The sequence below is a fragment of the Vulpes lagopus genome, chromosome 10 (genome assembly GCF_018345385.1).
Source record: "Vulpes lagopus strain Blue_001 chromosome 10, ASM1834538v1, whole genome shotgun sequence".
NCBI classification, from domain to species: domain Eukaryota; kingdom Metazoa; phylum Chordata; class Mammalia; order Carnivora; family Canidae; genus Vulpes; species Vulpes lagopus.
The window spans coordinates 94,713,885-94,735,198 of record NC_054833.1 but is presented as its reverse complement, the minus strand read 5'-3'; the positions used below and the strand labels follow the sequence as shown (position 1 = coordinate 94,735,198).

The window sequence follows — 21,314 nt, the reverse complement described above, 5'->3', positions numbered from 1 at the left end:
GAGTGCGCGTGCGCGGCGGTTGCCGTGGCGACCCGGCAAGCGTTGGGCGGCCAACGACTCCGACGCGGGCGGCGGGCGGCGGGCGGCGGGCGGCGGGCGGGGAAGGAAAGCAGCGCGTCGCTGACCCGGCGGGCGGCTTCGGCGACCCGCGGAGCAGGGTGTGCGGGGCTTCCGGATAAGCATGCACCCCGAGGCCTCGGGGCCCGCGGTGGACGGGCGGGCGGGGCAGGGCCGCGCACAGGAGCCGGGCGTGGAGCAGTCGGCGGGCGACCACGGGGACGCGGGCCCGGCGGGCCGCAAGGAAGGTGCACACCGCTGCCCGGGAGCCGAGGGGGGCTGCGGCCGGCGCCACCCCTGACCTGGCGGGCCGGCGGGACCCATAGTAATAATGACGGGCGCTCCGCCCCAGCGATGGGCACTCCTCCCCGTTTCATGCAATCGGAGAAACTGAGACTTAGAGAGGTTACGGAACTTGCTCCAGAGACATTACCCTCGTGAGGTCCTTGACAGCACAGACTCCCGCTGGACACTCGGACTTCGGAGCAAGCCCTTTCCCAGCACCCCGCCTCCCCAGCGCCCGCCTGTTACCTATTTGGAATGTACCCCTTTATTGCAAGATCAAAGATCAAAGGCTCTGGGGGCAGGACGTCCTGACTGAATTAGCAGGGTCCAGTCCAGTGCCTGACCCATGGTAGAGAGTGAATGGGGAGCTGGTGGTTCTGAGGTCAGTGGGTGACTCCTCACCAGCTTCCCAGACAGCTTTCAGCCTCTGCTCTCACTTTGCTTGGGGCCCCAAGGGAAATCTTTCGATGGCTGCATAAGCTACTTGATTTGTATTTCGTTTTTTGAACTCACTCAACAAGCGTGTCTGGAGCATTAGCCGTCCAGGCAAGCCCTGTATGAAGAGCTGCAGGGAAGCTGTGTGGCTCACTGGAAAGAGACAGGCTTTGGAGGTATTCACCCTGGGTACAGATTGCAGCTCTGCAACTTGCCAGTTTTATGGCTGTCAGCCCAGAGTTTAGCCTCTCTGGGGGGGGGGGGCAGTCTACTGGTCTGTAGGTAGGGGTAATTATATTAGGTTTCTGGGCTACAATGGGCCATTAATCAACACTAGCTCTTGTTATTCAGATAATTATTATGTATGCTGAACACCTCTTGTGTATTTATTCCCCCAAACACTTATCTGGCACCTCCTGTGGCTGAACATTGCATGCAGTGGGAAATGGAAGAGTGTAAGACTCTGTCCCACACACAGAGTGGTTAGTCTGGTTCGATAGACCACAGGAACATAGAGCACAGCAGCCAACAACTCTTAAAGATTTAAGTGCATTTGAACTGGCCAATTTTGATTGACCTTTAAAAAAAATTAAGTGCCTTTGAATGTGTTCATTCTCTTTTTACCAAAGATGTTTTCGACACTTTTGTTTCTTTTCCTGTGGTTTTTCTTTGGAGCACTTTTTAAAAAGAAGAGAGAACATTGTAACAAATACCCATGTATCATCACTAAGAGTTGAAAATGATTAAAATTTTATCATTTTTACTTAAAGTCTTTTTTTTAAATTTTTATTTATTTATGATAGTCACAGAGAGAGAGAGAGAGAGAGGCAGAGGGAGAAGCAGGCTCCATGCACCGGGAGCCCGATGTGGGATTCGATCCCTGGTCTCCAGGATCGCGCCCTGGGCCAAAGGCAGGCGCTAAACCACTGCGCCACCCAGGGATCCCCTAAAGTCTTTTTTTTTTTTAATTTAGGACATTTCAAATAAAGTCGATGTTCCTTTTGCCTTTCTCCCCCCAATTCTCATTCCTATACCCTCCTCCCTTTCCCTTGTCCAGAATTTTTGTGTGGATTCTTTCAATCACATCTCTCTCTCTCTCTTTCTGTCTCTCCCTTCTTCCCTCCCACCCTCCCTTCCACACATGCTTTCTCCCCTCCTCTCTCTCTATGTATATATATTATTTGTCCATAAACACCTCATAACATTGGTTTGTATGTTTTTAACTTATATAAATGGTATATATATGTGCTTATCATGAAACTTGCTTTATTTTCTCCTACGTGTTTCTGAGAATTATCTGTATTGATTGATGTAGTGCATTCTTCCCCATGGCAGATACTAATCCGTTGTTTTACGTAACTAGCCACCACGGGTGGTTATTTGCATTGTTGACTGTCTTCTGCTATTAAAAGTAATACAGTAATGAATACCTTTGTACATGCATCCTTGTGCACCTGTACAAAAGCTCTCATGGAGGACCTCCCTAGAAGTGAACTTGCCATAGTCTTTACCAATGCTTTACAAATCGTCATACATTTAAAGAGCCCTCATGTTCCATATTAAAAGCCAACATTTACTAATCAAGTTGAAATTGGGCAAACATTTTATACATCTCTTGATCTCTATTCCCTTATTTTATAGAAATTAATGATCCGAAGGAAACATGTGTGAGTCCTTCTGACACATCTTACCCAAGCAAGCAGAAACAGAGTGGCGACAGCAGGTCGGGCAGTTGCTTAGCAAATGAGAGAGATGACCAGGAAAATCACAGCCCCAGGTATGTGAGCATGCTGCTGCCAATTACAGCACACATTTACTGAGGAAAGTAGATGGTATAATCACACACACCCCTTTTTTTAAGATTATATTTATGTAATCATGAGAGACACAGAGAGAGAGGCAGAGACATAGGCAGAGGGAGAAGCTCCCCATAGGGAGCCCAATGCAGGGCTCGATCCCATGACACCAGGATCACACCCTGAGCCAAAGGCAGATGCTCAACCACTGAGCCACCCAGGTGTCCTGCTGTAATCACCCCTTTGAACAGATAAGGAAATTGAGGCTCACGGAAATTAAATAGTTGGCCCAGTGTCTGAGAATTAGTACCAGAGTCAGAATGGCACTGCATCTATAGCACAACTAACCACAGTGTATTAAACTTTAATGCCAGGCCTGGAGAGAGAAACATCAGTAGTTCTTGATGACATTATTAAAAGTATTTTTATTACAACATACATTGCAATTTTTAGGAATGCTGAAAGTAATGATATTGGAGGAGGCCCTGAAAGGTATACAAAAAAAGAACTTTAAATAGTTGATTAGGCAAAAAAAAAAAAAAAAAAAAAGTTATCAGCCACTTAGGTTATTTTGGAATTTGGAGAAGAAATGGGTGTGCTAAAGAATTTTTGGAATGTTTCACAGCTGACAAATTGAAATAAATTTCTTATTCATGTTTCTCACTTAACAGAATGACTAAAAGTTTTCTGCAAAAACTCTGCAAGCAACACAAGCTTTATATTACCCCAGCATTGAATGATACACTGTATTTACACTTTAAAGGTAAGGACCTGGTAGAGGGGTCTGCTGTCAGGCAGAAGGCTCTAGTGGTATAAAAAAATTTCTTGCTGGGATCCTCTGGAGTTCTCAAAGTATATTTGAGTAGAAATTTCAGAGTTTTGGGGTACCTGGCTGGCTCAGCCATTTAAGCATCTGCCTTCAGCTCAGGTCATGTTCCTAGGATCCTGGAATGGAGCCGTGGGTCAGGCTCCCTCCTCAGTGGGGAACCTGCTTCTCCCTCTCACTGCCCTTGCTGTTCGTTCGTTCTCTCTCTCTCTCTCTCTCTCTTTCTCTGTGTCAAATAAATAAAATCTTTAAAATAAAAAAAGAAGGGGCAGCCTGGGTGGCTCAGTGGTTTAGCACCACCTTCAGCCCAGGGCATGATCCTGGAAACCTGGGATCGAGTCCCATGTTGGGCTCCCTGCATAGGGCCTGCTTTTCCCTCTGCCTGTGTCTCTGCCTCTCTCTCTCTCTTTCTCATGAATAAATAAATAAAATCTTAAAAAAAAAAAAAAAGAGGGGCACATGGGTGGCTTAGTGGTTGAGCATCTGCCTTTAACTCAGGTTGTGATCCTGTGGTCCTAAGATTGAGTCCCACATTGGGCTCCCCACAGGGAGCCTGCTTCTCCCTGTCTCTCTCTGTCTCTCTTGAATAAATGGGTAAAATCAGAAAAGAAAGAAAAGAAAAGAAAAGAAAAGAAAAGAAAAGAAAAGAAAAGAAAAGAAAGAAAAGAAAAGAAAAAGAAAAATTTCAGAGTTCAGTGAAGATCTGTAGAAAAGCAATAATATTTCCTTGACAAGTCTTCACTGACTGGAGCTGATAAAAGGGGCCACTGAGTATATAGATACCAGGGAAGCATGTTGACATCCTTTACTTATATTTTCTGAAGGACTTAAACATTTCTCAAACCAGCAATCCAGTAGTGAACGCTGGGCTTGGGTGGGACACATCTCGAAAGAGGAGGGTGATTAGTGCCTCCCAGGTCAGAGAAGCATGAAGAGTGGCACCCCAGGGGCCCCAGGCCTAGTGTGCAGGATCCCATGTAAACCCAGCGAGGGTCCGTAGACCTCACTAGTCCCAGCAGTGATGAAAAGGAGGGACAGCTTCAGCTTCCTCTGAATTCGGGTGGTCAACTCACTTCATAGACCCTCTGTGTGTTCCTTTAGTAGGAACTCTTCTGTACTCTGCTGGCGATGCAGAGGCACGTGCAGCCTGGCATCTGGGGGTTGGGGCAGCCACCGCGAGGCATGCCATGCCAGGGAGACCCAGGAAGGGTGCCAGCAGCACACACCCCTTAAGGAAATGCGAGGACTCCTAACTGGTCTCCACACCTCCACGTTGCCATCTCCAAAATCTGGCACCCAACATGTAGGTGTCACAGTGAATAGGATGACTTAGGGGAGAGCCCAGGGGACCAATATTGAAGAGGTGGGGAGAAGAGGATCCAACAGGTCAGACTTAGTGCAGAGTTAGAAGGTGGAAGAGCCAGGATGGAGATGTGCCCGTATTCGCTCCTGCTCCCCTAGACCACACAAACCTAGCAACTGAATTCACTATCTGCTATTTCAAGGGCCGGAACCAGGAGAATGGCTTAGCTGGCTCATTCTGGCTCACCAGGGATACTGTAACTATAATCAAAACTTTTTTAGGCAACAGAATAACTTTCAAGGGCTTTGGTGATAAAAGATGAACCCCCAGTTACAAACTGATAATGAGTTACCAACGTAAACAAAGTGTTCTCCTTACCTTAAATTTGGTTCCTAAAACTGAATAATAGAACAGGACCCACAGTTTGCACTGGCCTCGGGCTCAGCTGGATCCCTGTGCTCACGGCATGGCTTCACCGCAATGCCTGTTTCCTTCGCGTGGTTGCCCCTGCTCCTCTGGTTCACTGGGGGCAGGTGATCCCTCGCCTCCACCCATTGCCAGCCAAGAAGGGAAGGCAGCTCCTGCAGCACTAGGCTTCACCCCATGGGGCTGGCAATTCCCCATTCTCTCCAGTGGAGCCAGCAAAACCTTCCAGGGTCCATCAAAGTTGGCCCTGCTTGGCTAAGTGTGACCAGCCCAGACCGAATGGCCGTGCCTCTGATTGGCTGCCCGGGGAGCCACGGGGCAGTATCAGCAGAGGAATGCTCCCATGGTGTCACTAGGGGAAGGACATGTGGACGGTAGACGGGTAGTCAAAAACGAGGGTGACCCTGTGTCTTGCATGCATGGAGGAGCTTAGCCAGCAGCCCCCTTCCTTCTCACTAGGTTTCAGTCGGATCGAGAACTTGGAAGAGTACACAGGGCTACGTTGTCTCTGGCTGGAGTGCAATGGAATACAGAAAATCGAGAATCTGGAAGCCCAGACCGAATTGCGCTGCCTCTTCTTGCAAGTGAACCTGCTTCATAAAATCGAGAACTTAGAATCTCTACAGAAACTGGATGCTCTTAACCTGAGCAACAATTACATCAAGACCATTGAAAACCTCTGTGAGCTGCCCCCACGAGGGTCCTTATGCCACTAGATCCACCGCTTTCCCTTGGGGGAGGTCCTAAAGGTACTTTATACTTTTGTTGCTCACTTCTGCTGACCTCACCTTCCAGCCTGTCTGCCAGTCCTGAACACGCTCCAGATGGCCCACAACCACTTAGAGACTGTGGAAGACATTCAGCATCTGAAGGAGTGTTTGAAACTTTGCGTCCTTGACCTTTCCCACAACAAGCTGAGTGATCCAGAAATCCTGAGTGTCCTGGAGAGCATGCCTGACTTGGTAAAATGTGCATGCACACAAAACTTGCATTCTCTAGAAACTGAATCTCTTCCCCCCTTGCCTCCCCCCACCCCTCCTTTCCTCCGACCTTCTTTACCCAGCCTGTCCTCTTGATGTCTTTAGCTGGAGCACTTGAATGCCAGGTACTGTGTCATTTTGTCCACAAACACTTCAGTGTGAATCTCCTCGGGGGGGGGGGGGAGGGTGTCACTCTTAGTCTCTGCTGTCCCCTCCCATCAATCTGCCGAAGACACCAGTCCCATTTTCAGGACTGCCACATCTGGATTTGGTTGATTGCATCCCTGGGGTGTCATGTAACATGTTCTGCTGGTCCCGTATTTCCTGTGGAATGCTGATGGAGCCGGAGGCTCGGTCCAGTCCAGGTCCAGGGTTTGCCTTGAAGGTGTGTGGCTGCGTCATGTCACAGGGCCTTCTCATGTCTGGTTGCCTCTGTTGTAACTCAAAGACAGCCTGATGGGGACCCACGTGGTCAGCCTGCCGCAGCCAGGAAAAAGCCCTCATCCCTCTGTCCCCAGTTGTATAGCAGCCGCTGGTAGACACCGACTCTACCTCATGAGTCATGGCTTCTGGAGCCACGTAGTGGCCATTGTCCAGCCCTCCCATCCCTGCCTCATTTATTAGCTGGAGCGTTCTCTGACGAGCACCTCCCTCATCACCTAAGGGTTCCCTAATATAGAGTTCGCACAGAAGGGTCCAGGATGGAGGTTTGGTTCTTTTTATTCATGGATTTTCAGAGAAAGGGGGCAAGCACCTAGCAACCATGAATAGTGACAAGGAATGGTTTTTCCTTCCCTTGTGTCATTATGAACCATGGTTTATGTATGTAGTGCTTGATCTGATTTCATCCTTGCTGTCATTTTAGTTTTGGATATTCAGATGGTCCCATCTTCCGGCCTGTGGGGACCCCTCCAGGCAGCTGCTTCCTGTGTCCTTGTGACTCAACTCCAGTAGCCCTTGACAGCTTCCTTGCTTTCTTGTGTGTGCATGTTGTCATGTGCTCTAGGGAAAACATTAAAGATAGCACCCCAAAACCCTGAGTTCACTGTGTACTGCCTAGGGTGTGGATATGTAAGGAAAAAGTGAGATGATTTAAAGAGAAATAGCGAGCAAATCATAGGTCAGGAATAGTGTTCTGAGTAGATTGTCAGGGAGGACTCATTTAGAACTGCCAGCACACAGCGATCATATACAGCTGTGTCATATAACACTTTATTTTCTTTTTGCTTAACTGCTATAACAAATTATCACACACTGGGTGGCTTAAACAGCAGAAATTTATCTTCTCATGATTCTAAGAGGGTAGGAATAGTCCACAATTGTGGTGCCGGGGGTAGGTGAGGGGGCTTCTCCCTGTGTCCCGTGTCCTCGCATCGTCTCCTCTACATGTCAGTGTTCCAATCCCCTCTTCTAAGGACAGCAGTCAGGTGGGACCAGGGCCTGTAATCTGAATCACCTCTTTAAAGGCCCTCTCTCCAAATACAGCCACATTCTGGGGTGCTGGGTTAGAAATTGAACATATGAATTTGGGGATGGGGAACACAGTTCAGTCCATGACAAAAGCAGTCTGCTTTACAATTGTTTTGTGATTGGTTTTTAAAATTTTTTATGTATGTATGTATGTGTATGTGAGAGAGAGAGAGAGAGAGAGAGAGAGAGAGAGTGAGCAAGCAGGGGAAGAGAGAGGGGGAAAGGGAGAGAGGGAATCTCAAGCAGACTCCCTACTGAGCATGGAGCCCAATGTGGGGCTGGATCCCATTACCCTGAGTTGGGTACTTAATCAACTGAGCCACCTAGGCACCCTGTTTCATGTCTGCTATTAAATTCTCCACCCATATAAAATCTTTAAAAATAAATAAATCTCCACCCACAATGCAGCCCCCTCATGCCTGCTCTGGGGTGTATATTGCACGCACATACCCACCTCCATTCCCCCAGCCCCACAGAGTAAATACCCACCAGAATGAAGTTTGGGGAATGTTAACCTTACTAGGTTGCAGTATATTTGTTTTTTCCAATAACACAGACCACTTTCAATAAGAAAACTCATGAGTGGGACGCCTGGGTGGCTCAGCAGTTGAGCATCTGCCTTTGGCTCAGGTCGTGATCCTGGAGTCCTGGGATCGAGTCCCACGTCGGGCTCCCTGCATGGAGCCTGCTTCTCCCGCTGCCTGTGTCTCTGTCTCTCTCTCTGTCTCTCTCTGTCTCTCTTTCTCTCTGTGTGTCTCTCATTAATAAATAAATAAAACCTTAAAAAGAAAACTCATGAGTTCAGGCAAACTAGTTTTAAGTGGATCTTCTGCTGCATGTTACTTTAGCTGCCCACTTCTCTAAGGGCAGGAAAGGGCATGGGCAGGAAAGGAGGAGACAGGGTTTAAAGACAGGGGATGCCACATGACATCCAGCAGATGCGTGAGCCTGGCGATCTGGCACATTCCATCCTTTCCCTATCCGAGCTTCCCATCTGCCTGGCTGCTGTGTATGCTTTCTTAAAATGAGTCCTGGCTGGGAAGGTGAGAAAACAGCCAATTAGACTGAAGCTAATGTCAGCCAAAGAGCTTGGGTGAGCAAAATAACGTCCTCGCTGAGTTAGACAGGCCTCCAGATGTGTTTTCCAAGATTGTTCTGGAAGGACAGTGAGATTTCAGGTCTGTGGTTGAAGTACAAGAATGGGCTGCCCCATTACCAGGACAGTTCTGATGGCCAAAAAGCAAGGAAAACCTTCTAGCTTCCCTGATAAAGTCATCTGGGGGTGGTGGGGGGCACAGGTGTCTTATTTGTGTACTCTCAGAGCACAGCACGTGTAGACTATTTGAATCATACCCATGTTTGTTAGTAATCAGTCTGGCTCTGCCTGTTATGCTTCCAGCGCGTACTGAATTTGATGGGAAACCCCGTTATCAGGCACATGGCTAATTATCGAAAGACTGTCACCGTTCGGCTGAAACACTTAACATACCTGGATGACAGGCCAGTTTTCCCAAAGGACAGGTAAGGAGGAGAGAAGTCTTTGGGTCGCATGTTAGTACGTAATGGTTGAGCACGCTTAATAATAAACTTGTACACGTTGCTGAATTGCGAGCATTTGCAATATTCTTAGGAAACAAGTTTAATGGCTACATAATTGTTTATAATAAGAAATTACCTATTCTTGAGCACTTACTCATTGATTTTTTTTCATAATCCTCTTATAACTATCCTTACACATAAGTCTCTGACCTCATTGCTGATTTTGTTAGGGTGGGATTTGAGTAGTTGTATTATTGGGTTAAAGACTGCAGTTTGAGATTTTGTAGAGGTGCTTGCAAATATTTCCTAATCATTTTCTAGAAAGTTTGTGATGATTCATGACTTCATCAGACATAGCCATATAAATGAAATCTTCATCAGGCGACTCAATGAGTGAAGACTGTATCTCATCTTACTGTGGGGTAACTGATGAGGTTGGGCACTCTTATGTGTTTGTCAGGCAGGTGGATCTCTTGCTCTGTGAGCACCCCATTTATAACCTCCTCCCAGTTTCCTTTGGAGGTCCCTTTGTTATTGGTTCATAGGAGGTCTTTTTTTTTCTTTTTTCTTTTTTTCATAGGAGGTCTTTTTTATATTAAGAATATTGAACCTGGGACTGCCATGTGTATGGTCACGACTCTTGTATCTATGTTTTTAATTTAGGTCACCATTGATTCTCACTTAGAATAAAATCTCTGGGGATCCCTGGGTGGCGCAGCGGTTTGGCGCCTGCCTTTGGCCCAGGGCGCGATCCTGGAGACCTGGGATCGAATCCCACGTCGGGCTCCCAGTGCATGGAGCCTGCTTCTCCCTCTGCCTGTGTCTCTGCCTCTCTCTCTATCTCTCTGTGACTATCATAATTTTAAAAAATTAAAAAAAAAAAAAAAGAATAAAATCTCTGTACCATGGGCTGCTTGAAGTGAAATGCAATCTAAACTCTAAGGTACACAGCATTTAAGAAGCAGTGTAGCTGGTAGTATGTTTTTGAATTCACAAAGTTAAACTAACAAATATTTCAAGTAGAAGTGAGAGCCTCCAGGTGAAGGAAACAAGACCACCTGCTCCTGGGAAGTTGGGGGAAGGCGTACCCAGCTCCATGGCACCCACGGGCCACGGGCCACGGAGCAGAGCCTAGGCAGTGACTTTGAAACACAGCCCTGCAGCCCTGAGGTCTGTTCCCTTGGGTGGGCTCCCTCAGCCTCACATTCCTCATCAGGAAGGTGGGGACAATATGACCACAGGCTCCTTGTGAGTAACAGGTGGGATTTGAGAAGTGCTGGGCTCAGAAGGAGTAAACCCATGGGAGCAGCAGCTAAGGATTCTGAGCCTCAACCATATGGGTGGTGCCGAGCCACAGGAAAGTGGGAGCAGGGATAGGAGCCAGCCTCTTTGCATATTGCCACTCTGGTTCAGGGGTCGGACTCACTGGGGTTTGAGCCCTAATTCCTCCCATCCCCTTGCTGTCCCACATCAGCCACTTGCTGTTCTCCCTGCCAAGGAGGCTCCTTATAGGTGTTTGCAGGTGTCTGATCACCTGTCCCCTCAGGCAGCTCTCCATCTCAGGAGCACCTTTTCCACCTGGTGTCTCTCTAACCGGCTCTCTTTTCTTTGGACACATCAGCCTTTGACATACTTGTTTCCTTTTTGAGTATCTATCTTTCCCCATAAAAAGGCAGCTCTAATAGAGCGAGTATTGTCATCTCTTGTAACCTGCTGTATCCCCAGCCCCTAGAACAGTTTGCCCACTTAAAGTGTACAACTCGATGGTTTCTGGTATATTCACAGAGTTGTGCAGCCATCACCACATCAATTCTAAAATATTTGTATTGCCCCAAAAGACTAACCCTTATTCATTAGCTGATATTCCTCATCCCCTCTCTCTTCCAGCCCCATCTCCATGTTTTGTTTGTTTTTTTTTTTTCCTATGCTGGATATTTCCTATCAATGGAATAGTACAATATGTGGCCTTGTGTGATTGGCTTCTTTCACTTCCACAATAGTTTCAAGGCTCATACACACTGCAGTGTAGATCAGTAACTCATTCCAAAATAATATCACAAAAGAATATTCCATTTGGAGACACCATGTTTTATTCATCCAGGAATTGGTGAATTTTGCAGTTTCCACTCTGGGGCTCTTGTGACAGGTGCCGCTACAAGTGTTTGTGTGCTGGGTTTTGTGTGGACATTGGCTTTCAACACTGTTGAGCAGATTACTTAGGAGCACAATGCCAGCTTGTAGGGAAGATTACTCGTAGCTCTGTAGCTGCCAGGCTCTCCTCCAGGGGGCCGCACCAGCCTGTGTTCCCACCAGGATGAGTGGGCTCCACCTCCTTCCCAGCATCTGGTGTCAGTGTTTGGGATATCAATTGTCCTAATAGGCGTGAGGTGGCACCTCCTCGTTGTAACCCGCAATTCCCTGATGTCAAAGGACACTGAGCTGCTTTGCCATCTGCCTGTCTTCTTTGGTGAAGTGTCTAGGTCGTTTCCTGCTTTTTTTTTTTTTAATTGTGGGTTGTTTCTTTTTTTGAGGTCTCATAGTTGTCTGTTTTGAACATAAGCCATGTATCAGTTGTCTTTCTTGTAAATATTTTCTCCCAATTCATGGCTTCTAATTTCATTCTTTTAAATTGTTCTACTTTTAAATTGTGTTGTTTTTGTATTCATGAGTCATAGAAGTTCTTTATTCTATATACTCATCCCCTAGTAGGTGTATGACTTGCAGATATCTTCCCACATTCTGTGGGGTGTCTTTTTACTTTGTGGTATTCTTTATGTTACAAACATTTTTAATTTTGATGGAGTCTGGTTTCTCTATTTTTCCTTTTTATTGCTCGTGCTTTTGGCATTGCATCAAGAAGCCTTTGCAAGCCATTAAGGAGGGGAGTGTGCATATGTTAACCGATATTCTGTGACCACACGTCCCATGTGCCTTCAGTTTGATTTGGGGAAAATGAGCGAGTTTGGTGAGACAGTATATTTTGAATTACTTTTACCTTGTTGAAAATTCGGAACTCTCCAATTTCTGTTTTTTGTTTGTCCTCATCAACAGAGCTTGTGCAGAGGCCTGGGCCAGGGGAGGGCTTGCAGCAGAGAAGGAGGAGAGAGAGAAGTGGGAGAGCAGAGACCGGAAGAAGATTCAGGACAGCATTGAAGCCCTAGCAATGATCAAGCAGCAGGCAGAAGAGAGAAAGCGGCAGAAAGCCAGCCAGGAGGGAGGTACGCGCTCTGGGCAGCAGTAGCACCCGGGACTCTGTGTAGACTAGAGATCTGGGCTGGAGAACTTGGCCTTTCATCTCTGGGATTTAGCTTTGACCGATCATTCACACACCTGCGGATGCCTGTGCATGTGGCCTCACCCACCTGCCAAGGGTTAGGAAGAGCCCCAGCATTAATGGGCAGTTTCAAGCCACTTTCAGTGATAAAAGTGCAGTTGTGTTAAAATAGCCTCAGTCTTCCAAAATAAATGATCTATTCGTTTTTTATGACTGTCATGACAAATTACCATAAATTTAGGGGCTTTAAAACAACACAATTTTATAGGTCAGAAGTTGAACGTGAGTCTGTGAGTCTCATGGAGCTAAAATCAAGGTGTGGCCAAGGCTGCATTCCTTCTGGAAGCTCCTGGGGAGAATCCATTTTTTCATCTTTTCCAGCTTGTTGAGATCCCCTCAGTGCTGCCATCCCTGGGCCTGTGGCCCCTCCTCCACCTTCCTCTGCAGGACCTTCAAATCTCTCCTGCTCTGACCCCCTGCCGTCCTCTCTTTAGGATCTATGTGGTGACGCTGAGCCCACCTGGATACTCTAGGATCATCGCCCCATCTCAGGGTCCTTAATCTCCTCTGCCAAGTCCCTTTTACTATGTGAGGTCACATTCTGACAGGTTCTAGGGTTAGGATGCAGACCCCTTTGTGGGGCCATTATTCTGAATACCGTGAGTTCATATCAAAGCACTGTGCTATTGTGCTGATTTCATGCTCACCCCACATAACGCCATTGACAGCAATAGATCTGCCAGCATCTAGACCCGGGGGCTTAGTCTGTGTCTTCATCCCGTATCTCAGCCACATGGTTATTAAGGTTTTCCATTACTACTCTTGCTCCTTTAAATCCACCATTTGTCTCCACGCAGGAAGTTCTCTCTGCCCATGTAGTGGGGATGGGTATAAATAAATAAGCTTTTGCACACAAATGTAGGCACATGTTCTTCCTCACACAAGGAGCTGGCTCACAGACATTGTCACAGATCCCGACAGGGAGAGCACTAGGTCCTTGCTCCTTGGAGTTTCCCTGGGGAGGTGAGCTTTTTGGAAAAGCTTAAGGAATAATAAAACAAACAGCTGTATTGTCCACCTAGATTGTGTTGAGTGCACCCCCACCTCCGTGGACACAGCTCCGTGGCTTCAGTGCTCAGCGCACACTTGGATGAACATCTCTGCATCCCCAACGGTGCCCTGAGCTCACTCCCAGCAGTTTGCTGCATGTCCCCGAGACATGTCCAGACTGTCCCCCCACCCCAGGTCCTTCCGGCTCACCTTTGGTCATCTCTCGTTCAGGGGAGGAGCCAGTGCCAGAGGAGAACCAGAACGTGGATGCCAGCATGCAGGGGAAGGACAAGTCTCATGAGGAGCAGGAGAGGCAGCAGAAAATGGAGCTGTTTGTCAGGGAAAGCTTCGAGGCCAAGGATGAGCTGTGCCCGGAAAAGCCAAGTCTCATAGAGGAGCTGCCTGTGGAGGTCAGTGGGCAGACTGAAGACCAGGAGCCCGGGGTGCTGCTCCTGGGGGAGGCCCTGAAGCCGGCCACCCCCAGAGCCACCTGCAAAGGTAAGGAGCTGGGGGCTGCATGAGGCCCCCCGGGGGACCACAGCCTCTGAGCCACCCTGTGGGGCGTTTCCCATTGCTGTGCCATTAGGACACAGTATACGTGGTGTCTCATTTGCCAGAGCAGCACTGCCCGTGGAAATACAATGAGGCCAAAGTATATTTTCTAGTAAATGGGTGAAACGTTAATATTATATTTTAACCAAACCCAGCCTATCTAAAAGATAATCCTTTTAATCAATATAAAATTCTTCACATGATACTTTTATGGGCACTATGTCAAAGCCCAGTATGCATTTGACCCAGCACGTCTCAATGTGGATGCTACCTTTTCCCTGGTTCAAGGGAGATGTAATCCTCCTAAAAGGAGGGAGGCTGTTTTATACTGCTTCAGGTGTAGAATTTAAATGAATCAAAAATCAAAACAAATTAAGAACTTCAGATCCTCAGGAGTACTGGTCACATTTCCAGTGCTCAGTAGCCAACCTTGTGCAGCTACGGCTACTGCAGTGGACGATGCAGGTCTAGGCAAAGCGGGCCCCCTGGTGGGTTCAGCCATATTCCTTGAGTCCTGCTAACTAGTGGAAAAACCCAGGACTTCCCTGGGATGCTGTCCTATTGCTGTAGCATTGGTGAAGATGAGCCAGGCCTGGGCCATGCCCTACCTGCAGGGCCTTGAGAGATGGGGAGCATGTGGTCCCCCTGAGCAGCATCTGGGGTCTGTTTGGGGAGTTCAGCTGGTCTGACCCAGAACACAGGTGCCCAGCAGGAAGGTGCCCACTGTCAGAGAAACCTAGAAGTAACCCTGTCCCCAGACCGCCGAGACCACCAGCCAGAGGGACAAGGGCCACACCCCAGCGTGCCAGGTAGGGGTGAATTCTCTTTCCAGTGAAAGGATTTGGACAGAGCAGACCATCCTCAGTGATGAACTCAACTGACCCCACCCCTGAAAGTGCCCCACTATCCATCCATGGGGACTTAGAGCCACAGCCTTTTCTTCAGTGATATGTGAAAAACCCAACTCCTTTCACAGGCTGCGTGTGGGAGATAAAGATGCACATTAGGCAGGAGGCATATATAGGGGGGGATAGACCTCCCGCCCCCAGGAACTCAGAAACCCTGTTTCTGCCAGGGCCGAGACTCAGGAATTCCCCAGGGATCCCAGGGGAGTGAGAGGCAGTGGGCAGAAAGGAAGAAGGAGCAGGAGGGACAAGTGTTCAAGCCCTCCAGGCCCCGCCCCCCAGCGCTACAGGAGGGAAGAGTTCTGTCCCCGCGGCCACTGCCACAGAAAGAGAACAGTGCTCTCTGGTGCTGCACCTGGTGTGGCAGCAGAGTGGCCCCTGAGGGACGCCAGCCTTTGCCTTCCTGAATGGACAGAAGGCACATTTGAAAAGAAGCTTGTTCACCACAGTGGCCATGGTCTGGAGCACGGGACACAGCCAGCTCTGTTATCCAACATGCATTGCCCCCTGAGATGGCCAGGGCTTCCCAGGTCTTGTGTGGCCCCATTTGATGGAAGTGGAAACAGAGGCTCAGAGCAGTGAAGTAACTTGCTCCAAGAGGAGAGCAAGCGCATGGTGGACACGGGGATCAAAGCCAGCACTGCCCCGGCCCCTGCTCTCTGCTCGCCCTGGGCTAACCCCTCTGGGTGTCCACGTCCCGAGAGGAGAACTGGGCTGTCAGAGCAAAGAGATCCTCCTTCCACTTTGATTCAAATGACTCTGCCACAAGAAGGGCCAATCTCAACATAAAAACCTTCTGTTTAAACAACTACTTTCCATCCCCCTTTCCTGCGTTGGACCGTCTTTCCTCATATGTGGAGGATGGGAGGAGTGAGGAGGTGGCTGGCGTGAGCAGCTGTGCTGCATCCTCCATGCGAAGTCTGGACCACCTCCTGCGATCAGGAGTCCGTGCTGGCTCCCTGAGGAGCAGGGCCGGGATTGGGTGCCCTGAGTCACCTCCCAAGCCCATGGGAAGTCTGCATCTCAGGGCAGGGGGAGCACCTGCACCATTGTGGAAATCACGGCACCTCCCGCCTCTCCTTTCACCCTCCCCAGAAGGGCTTCAGCTGCTTCCTGTTGGTCCCCAGCACGGTCTGAGGACGACACAAGTGTTTCACTAAAACTGTGTACAGGTGGGGCAGGGAAGTTTCTAGATAGATATCCTGAGGTCAAAGCCATATCCAACCCCTCAATCAGCTGAGTGACTGCAGGCAAACCCCAAAACCTTTGGGAGCCTGTTTCAGCCACTGTGAAATGAAAACAGTCTCTGCCATGGATTGAACGAGGTACGTAAGCTACACTCCCAATAATTGTTCATCTCTTCCCTGCCTTACCTTTTCCCAAAACAAAGCCTAGGCAGATTGTTTTTAGGCAACAAAGGGACCCAGCTGCTGCCTTGAGAAGCTTCTGGTGGCTGGCCGGAAGGGAAGCAGACCATGGTAGTTATCACCAGCACTGAACTGCAGAAGCCACAGGGACGGCGATGAGACCGTGACCGCTGGACCCAGCGAGGGAAAGCCAACCACAACAGCGACCACAGAAGCCCTCTGCCCACCTTCTTGTTTCATGGGACATCAGGCCCACTGGGGTTCTCTGAGCCAAACTGGACACGGTGGACCTGTGTGTGGCCAGGAAGGTTGAGCCTTGGATCTCTCATGATGGAAGCCATGAGGCTGAAGAGCAAGCAGAGAACAGGACCCAAGGATAGGGCCTGGGGACGTCCAGGAGTGGGAGTCTGGAGTAGGAGGAGGGACCCGTCCCAGCTCCACATTCGCAGGCAGCCCTGTGTTACTTAGTGAGCCTCCTGGACGCTGGCGCTGCCACCAGGGACAGGCAGGCCCCACAGGTGGTGGACTCTGCCCGTCTTGGGCAGGGCCGTCACCCTGGAACCTCCAGCCTGCCTCCCATCCAACTCCCCTGCCCGCCACCCCGGCCAAACTGCCACCTGGCTAGTACTTTCACCTTGTCGGAGTCACTGCCCAGTTCCAGCCAGAGGGTGGCTCTCTCCTCTCCTTCTTCTCCTTTCTCTTTAGACAGAACCCGGTGCTAATCTGGGGATTCTCTGCAGCTTCGGTCTCTGGGGCTGGCCTCCCTCTGCCCTCGGGCTTGTCAGCCTGTGCACTGAGCATACAACCAGCCCCGAGGTGACTAACTCTGTGTCATTCTTAGAACCGGCCCCCGACACTGTGGCCCCCAACACCGCGAGCCCAGAGACTGTGGCTGGAGATGAAGATTTGGAGGTGAAGGAGAAGCTCTTCATCGATGTAAGTAAACAGCTGCCCCTGGAGAGAAGGGTCTGCTTTATGGTTGGTATCGGATCACACGGAGACCCTCCAAATCCTCACGAACCAACGTGTGCTCCGTGGCCAACGGGCTTGCCATCCACAAGCTGCTCAGAATTCATTCCGGATGCTCGGGCCAGACCTGCCTGTTAACATGGTCTCCCCAGGTGTTCATACGTGTGTGTGTTCGAGATTGAGAGGTGCCAGGCCAGACGGTTCCCCATCTCCCTTGACAGAACTCTCGATTTGTTTTCTCCAAAGTGACACTGCAGAGCAGTTCTCTGGCGAGCCTAATACAGAATCCCTGAGAATGTGGCATTTTTCACTGGCGCCTCCAGTCCTCCGCTGACGCCATCCAGTGAGCAGCATGTGCCACATCCAGGCCTGTTGCTTCTTGATGGTGGGCATGTGGCCTCGAGGACCCCTGTCCTGGCTTTGCCCACGTTGGTGACACAATAAACGCCCTGGCCCATGGGGGTGGGTACCATGGGGTTCGCACATTTCCCACCTGGCCAGGGAAGCGTGCTGGGGGTGGGGACCAAGATTGCGGAGGCATTTCTCCCCACTTCAGCCTCACGGCCTGCAGGCAGCCGGTGCTCACTTGGGTCACTGGGTGGGATGGCCAGCTTCCCGGGGCACGAGTGAGCTCCTGCCGGCTTCCCAGGCAGCCTCCTCGATTTTCTGTGGCTCAGCAGGACTTACACGGAGCAGTCAGTGTTCAGAGCAGGCTTCTAGTTTTCAGAGCCTATGTAGAGTAAAAAACAGAGCTGGGGAGAGAGAACCAGCTGTATATAGGATGGCTAAGAGCTAATGCTTAATTTTTTTTTTTTTTAAGATTTATTTGAGAGAGAAAGTGAGAGAGCGAGCATGAGCAAGGGGAGGGGCAAAGGGAGAGGGAGAAACAAACTCCCCGCTGAGCAGGGAGCCCCACATGGGACTTGATCCCAGGACCCTGGGGTGATGATCTGAGCCGAAGGCAGACGCTTCACTGACTGAGTCACCCAGGCGCCCCATTACTCATGGTTCTAATTGTGCCTGGCACTGTTCTAAAGATACCATATATTGGTTGACTGACCCTGCCAGTAGGTACCATTCTCATCCCCATTTCACAGACGAGGAGATGGAGAAACAGAGGTTAAGCAATTTGCCCAGGGCTCCACAGCCAAGCAGGGACAGAGCAGGAATACCAAGCTTGGCAGTCTGGCTCAAGGTCACACATCCAACCACATCCATCGCTGCTTGCCTCACGTGCTGGGCTGGTGGCTCTAGAGGAAGAGACAACAAACCCACAACACAAAAGCCCCCTAGTTGCAGGGAGGCCCAAACCACACTCATTTTATAGCACTTCGAGTCCCGGGTCGAATCTGGACATTGGCAGTGCACGTGGTTTGGGCCTCACATCCCTCCCAGGTGATCTGGCCCCGTCTCTGATGACAAAGCCAAGTGGAACCAGGAGGTTGGGATCCTCAGATGGCAGCGTGCGCACGGTTCCCCAGAGTGCTTGCGGTCCTTATTTCTCCGCACGTTTTGCTTGCCCAGGACCCAGGCTCACGGACTTGCTTGCTCTTCCAGGACCTGCCGGACTTGGAGGACGCTGATGTGGGCGAGGCTCTGGACGGCCAAGATGAGGTCATCAGCCCTGCTTTCCCACTGTCAGCCTGATGTCACGGTCACTCGGGCCCTGTGACCCACAAAGCACGGCTCCCCCCCTAATGCACCCGGGCCCCCTGAGCCCCCTCTCCAGAGCAAGTGCAGCCGCTCACTTCCATCAGGTCTTATGATGACTCCCGTGTGTCTTCCTGGACACACGTTTTGTCACTGACCTTCACTGCTCCTACCAGATAATTCCCTGAGGACAATTCTGTCCTTCAGAGGTAGTTTGTGTGCACTTTCAGGATGTCTGTCCTGTAGTGACACACAGATAGGGAAGGGAAGGAGGAGTGCAGGAGGCAGGATGGGGGCTCTCCCACGTGGACCGGCATTGCTGGGGCCTGGGTGCCAGACTGGGGCCTGAGGGAGAGGACAGCGTAAGGCACCGTCTCTGTGCAGGAGCACATTGCAAGCTAGGAGACGCGCACACACACACACACACACACACACACACACACACACACACCCACCCCACAGCTCCCCTCATCTCCAAGTGAGCTAGGTCCCAGAGGAGCATCTGCCAGCCGATTTGGAGCCCTGGGGGGTGGTGTTGGTGTAGCAGGCACAGCACTGGTGGGGGGAGTGTGGCTGGACACCCGGCGGAGGGCTGGAGCGGAGCCCCGCTGCACACCTCGCCACCACCTCGGGGCTGGGGAACGGCTGGCCAAGGGCATCGGTGCTGAGGCCTCTCTTCCCAAGGGCAGAGTGTTAGGCTCCCTCAGGCCTGTCTTATACGCGGAAACAGAGTATTTTATGATTAAAAAAAAAAAAAAAAGCAGAATCAGCACTGGGCATTTTATAGGTGACTATTGGGAAAGCAGAAAGGGTCACACACGTTTTTATCTTAACAGATGTGCTTTCCAAAGGTGACAGCCATCTCGAGCTTGAGTGATGACAGTGAACCCGAACTGGACTACTCCTCACTCCCAGTGCTGGAAGACACCCCAGATGCCCTTTCAAACATATTCGCAATCCCCAGGGACACCTCCAGGAAGGCTGAGACACCCTTTACGGACATATTTAAAGCAGCTAAGAGGAACTCGGAAACCCCAAGTAGAGACACCAAGTCCCTGCGCCCACTGATCCAGGAGCTCCACGGCGAGGAAGCTTCAGACCAGTCACCAAGGTCACCAACCTGCCAAAGGGACACACCACCCCTACCACCCCCTTCCAGTGAGGACGGGGACGGTGACCTGCTTCCAGCCTCTTCCCCAGGTAAGACCACCCTACTTTCAGAACCACAGAGGTCCAAGCTTGGATGGGGGGAAAGAAATTGCCAATAACCCAACCCCAAGTGGAGGGCAGCTGATGGGTTGGAGAGGCCGCTCACAACAGGCCATGGAGATGGCTTGGAAACCTGTATTCACCCCCAGCCTCTCCAGACTCAGGCTTCTGAGGGCAGGTGGGCTCTGGTGACGTGACGACTGGGAGTGTGGGACAAAATGAGTGACTGCTGGCCTGAGGGTAGAGGATCTGGTGAATGCTGAGAGGGGTGGTGCTGGCGGGGAGGGGAGGCTCACCAGGCAGGGGGTGACCAGCTAGAGTACACCTGGCTGGGCAGGACAAGTCACATGTTGACTGGTCAGCCTGGCCTGGCACTTGGGGCCCATGCACATGGCCAAGGAGAGGCACGTGTTGGGGAAGTGGGGAAAGCAGGGTCGTGTTCACTGGAACGAGCCAATGGGATGGGGTAGGGTGGCTAGTTCAGCAACTGTTGCTGGGCCTCTGCTGAGCTCAGGCATTCCTGTTCTCACCTGACGCTGGCCAGTAGCTGGCCTGGCTGACCCGAGGCCCACAGGCAGGAACACACGAGGGGCTGCCCACAGTTCCCATGCACACAATGACCTTTCCCAACTCCTTAGAAAACATCACCAAAGAGAATGAGGCGCTGTCTAAACCCGAGCTTGTGGAGCGTGAGGCGGAAGGAGACCGAGAGGACATTGAATTTGGCTTGGACTGAACCCTCAAGTGGCCCTTCCGCCCCCACACTAATGGGGACAGCTGGTGGCTAGGGCCCTCCATGGGCGCAGGTCACCCCCTTGACTGGGCTCCCCTTCCTTTCTGAGAGTGCTCGGGGCCTCAGCTGCCCCTCCACTGGTGCCTCTGCAAGCGTGCGACAGTCGTGTTCCTGTTCTCAAAGCAGGACACGACTGACCTCCCCCGGTTCTGTGGCATAAGCTGTGTAACTGAGCATTACAGACATTTTAGCATCCACGTGAGTCAAAGTGTTATTGGATTATTTACTATCTGTGTGAGTCCTGTGCTTCCTTGCACCAAGTATCCTGAGAAAAGATCCACTCTACATGTGTGATTAGAAATCTAGATCAAATCCTGGTGTCCTGTGATATTCTGAGGGGCTGTTTTGCCCCCAGGGGAGCAAAATCTTCCACTGAGTGAAAGGCTTCCGAGGACGTGAATGTAGGTGGTACACATCCCAGGCCATGT

The 21,314-nt window shown here is 50.4% G+C and overlaps 1 protein-coding gene across 1 annotated transcript; it reads left to right on the top strand.

Moving 5' to 3' along the window:
• Positions 1 to 111: 111 nt before the first annotated feature.
• Positions 112 to 20,996, top strand: DNAAF1 (dynein axonemal assembly factor 1). Its single transcript, XM_041772474.1, has 12 exons — positions 112 to 305; positions 2,419 to 2,554; positions 3,245 to 3,336; positions 5,588 to 5,809; positions 5,924 to 6,090; positions 8,978 to 9,099; positions 12,169 to 12,335; positions 13,673 to 13,939; positions 17,107 to 17,201; positions 18,792 to 18,848; positions 19,721 to 20,084; positions 20,732 to 20,996. Exons 1-12 carry the CDS (start codon positions 182 to 184, stop codon positions 20,827 to 20,829), a joined length of 1,911 nt encoding a protein of 636 aa, XP_041628408.1. The 5' UTR covers positions 112 to 181; the 3' UTR covers positions 20,830 to 20,996.
• Positions 20,997 to 21,314: the final 318 nt, after the last annotated feature.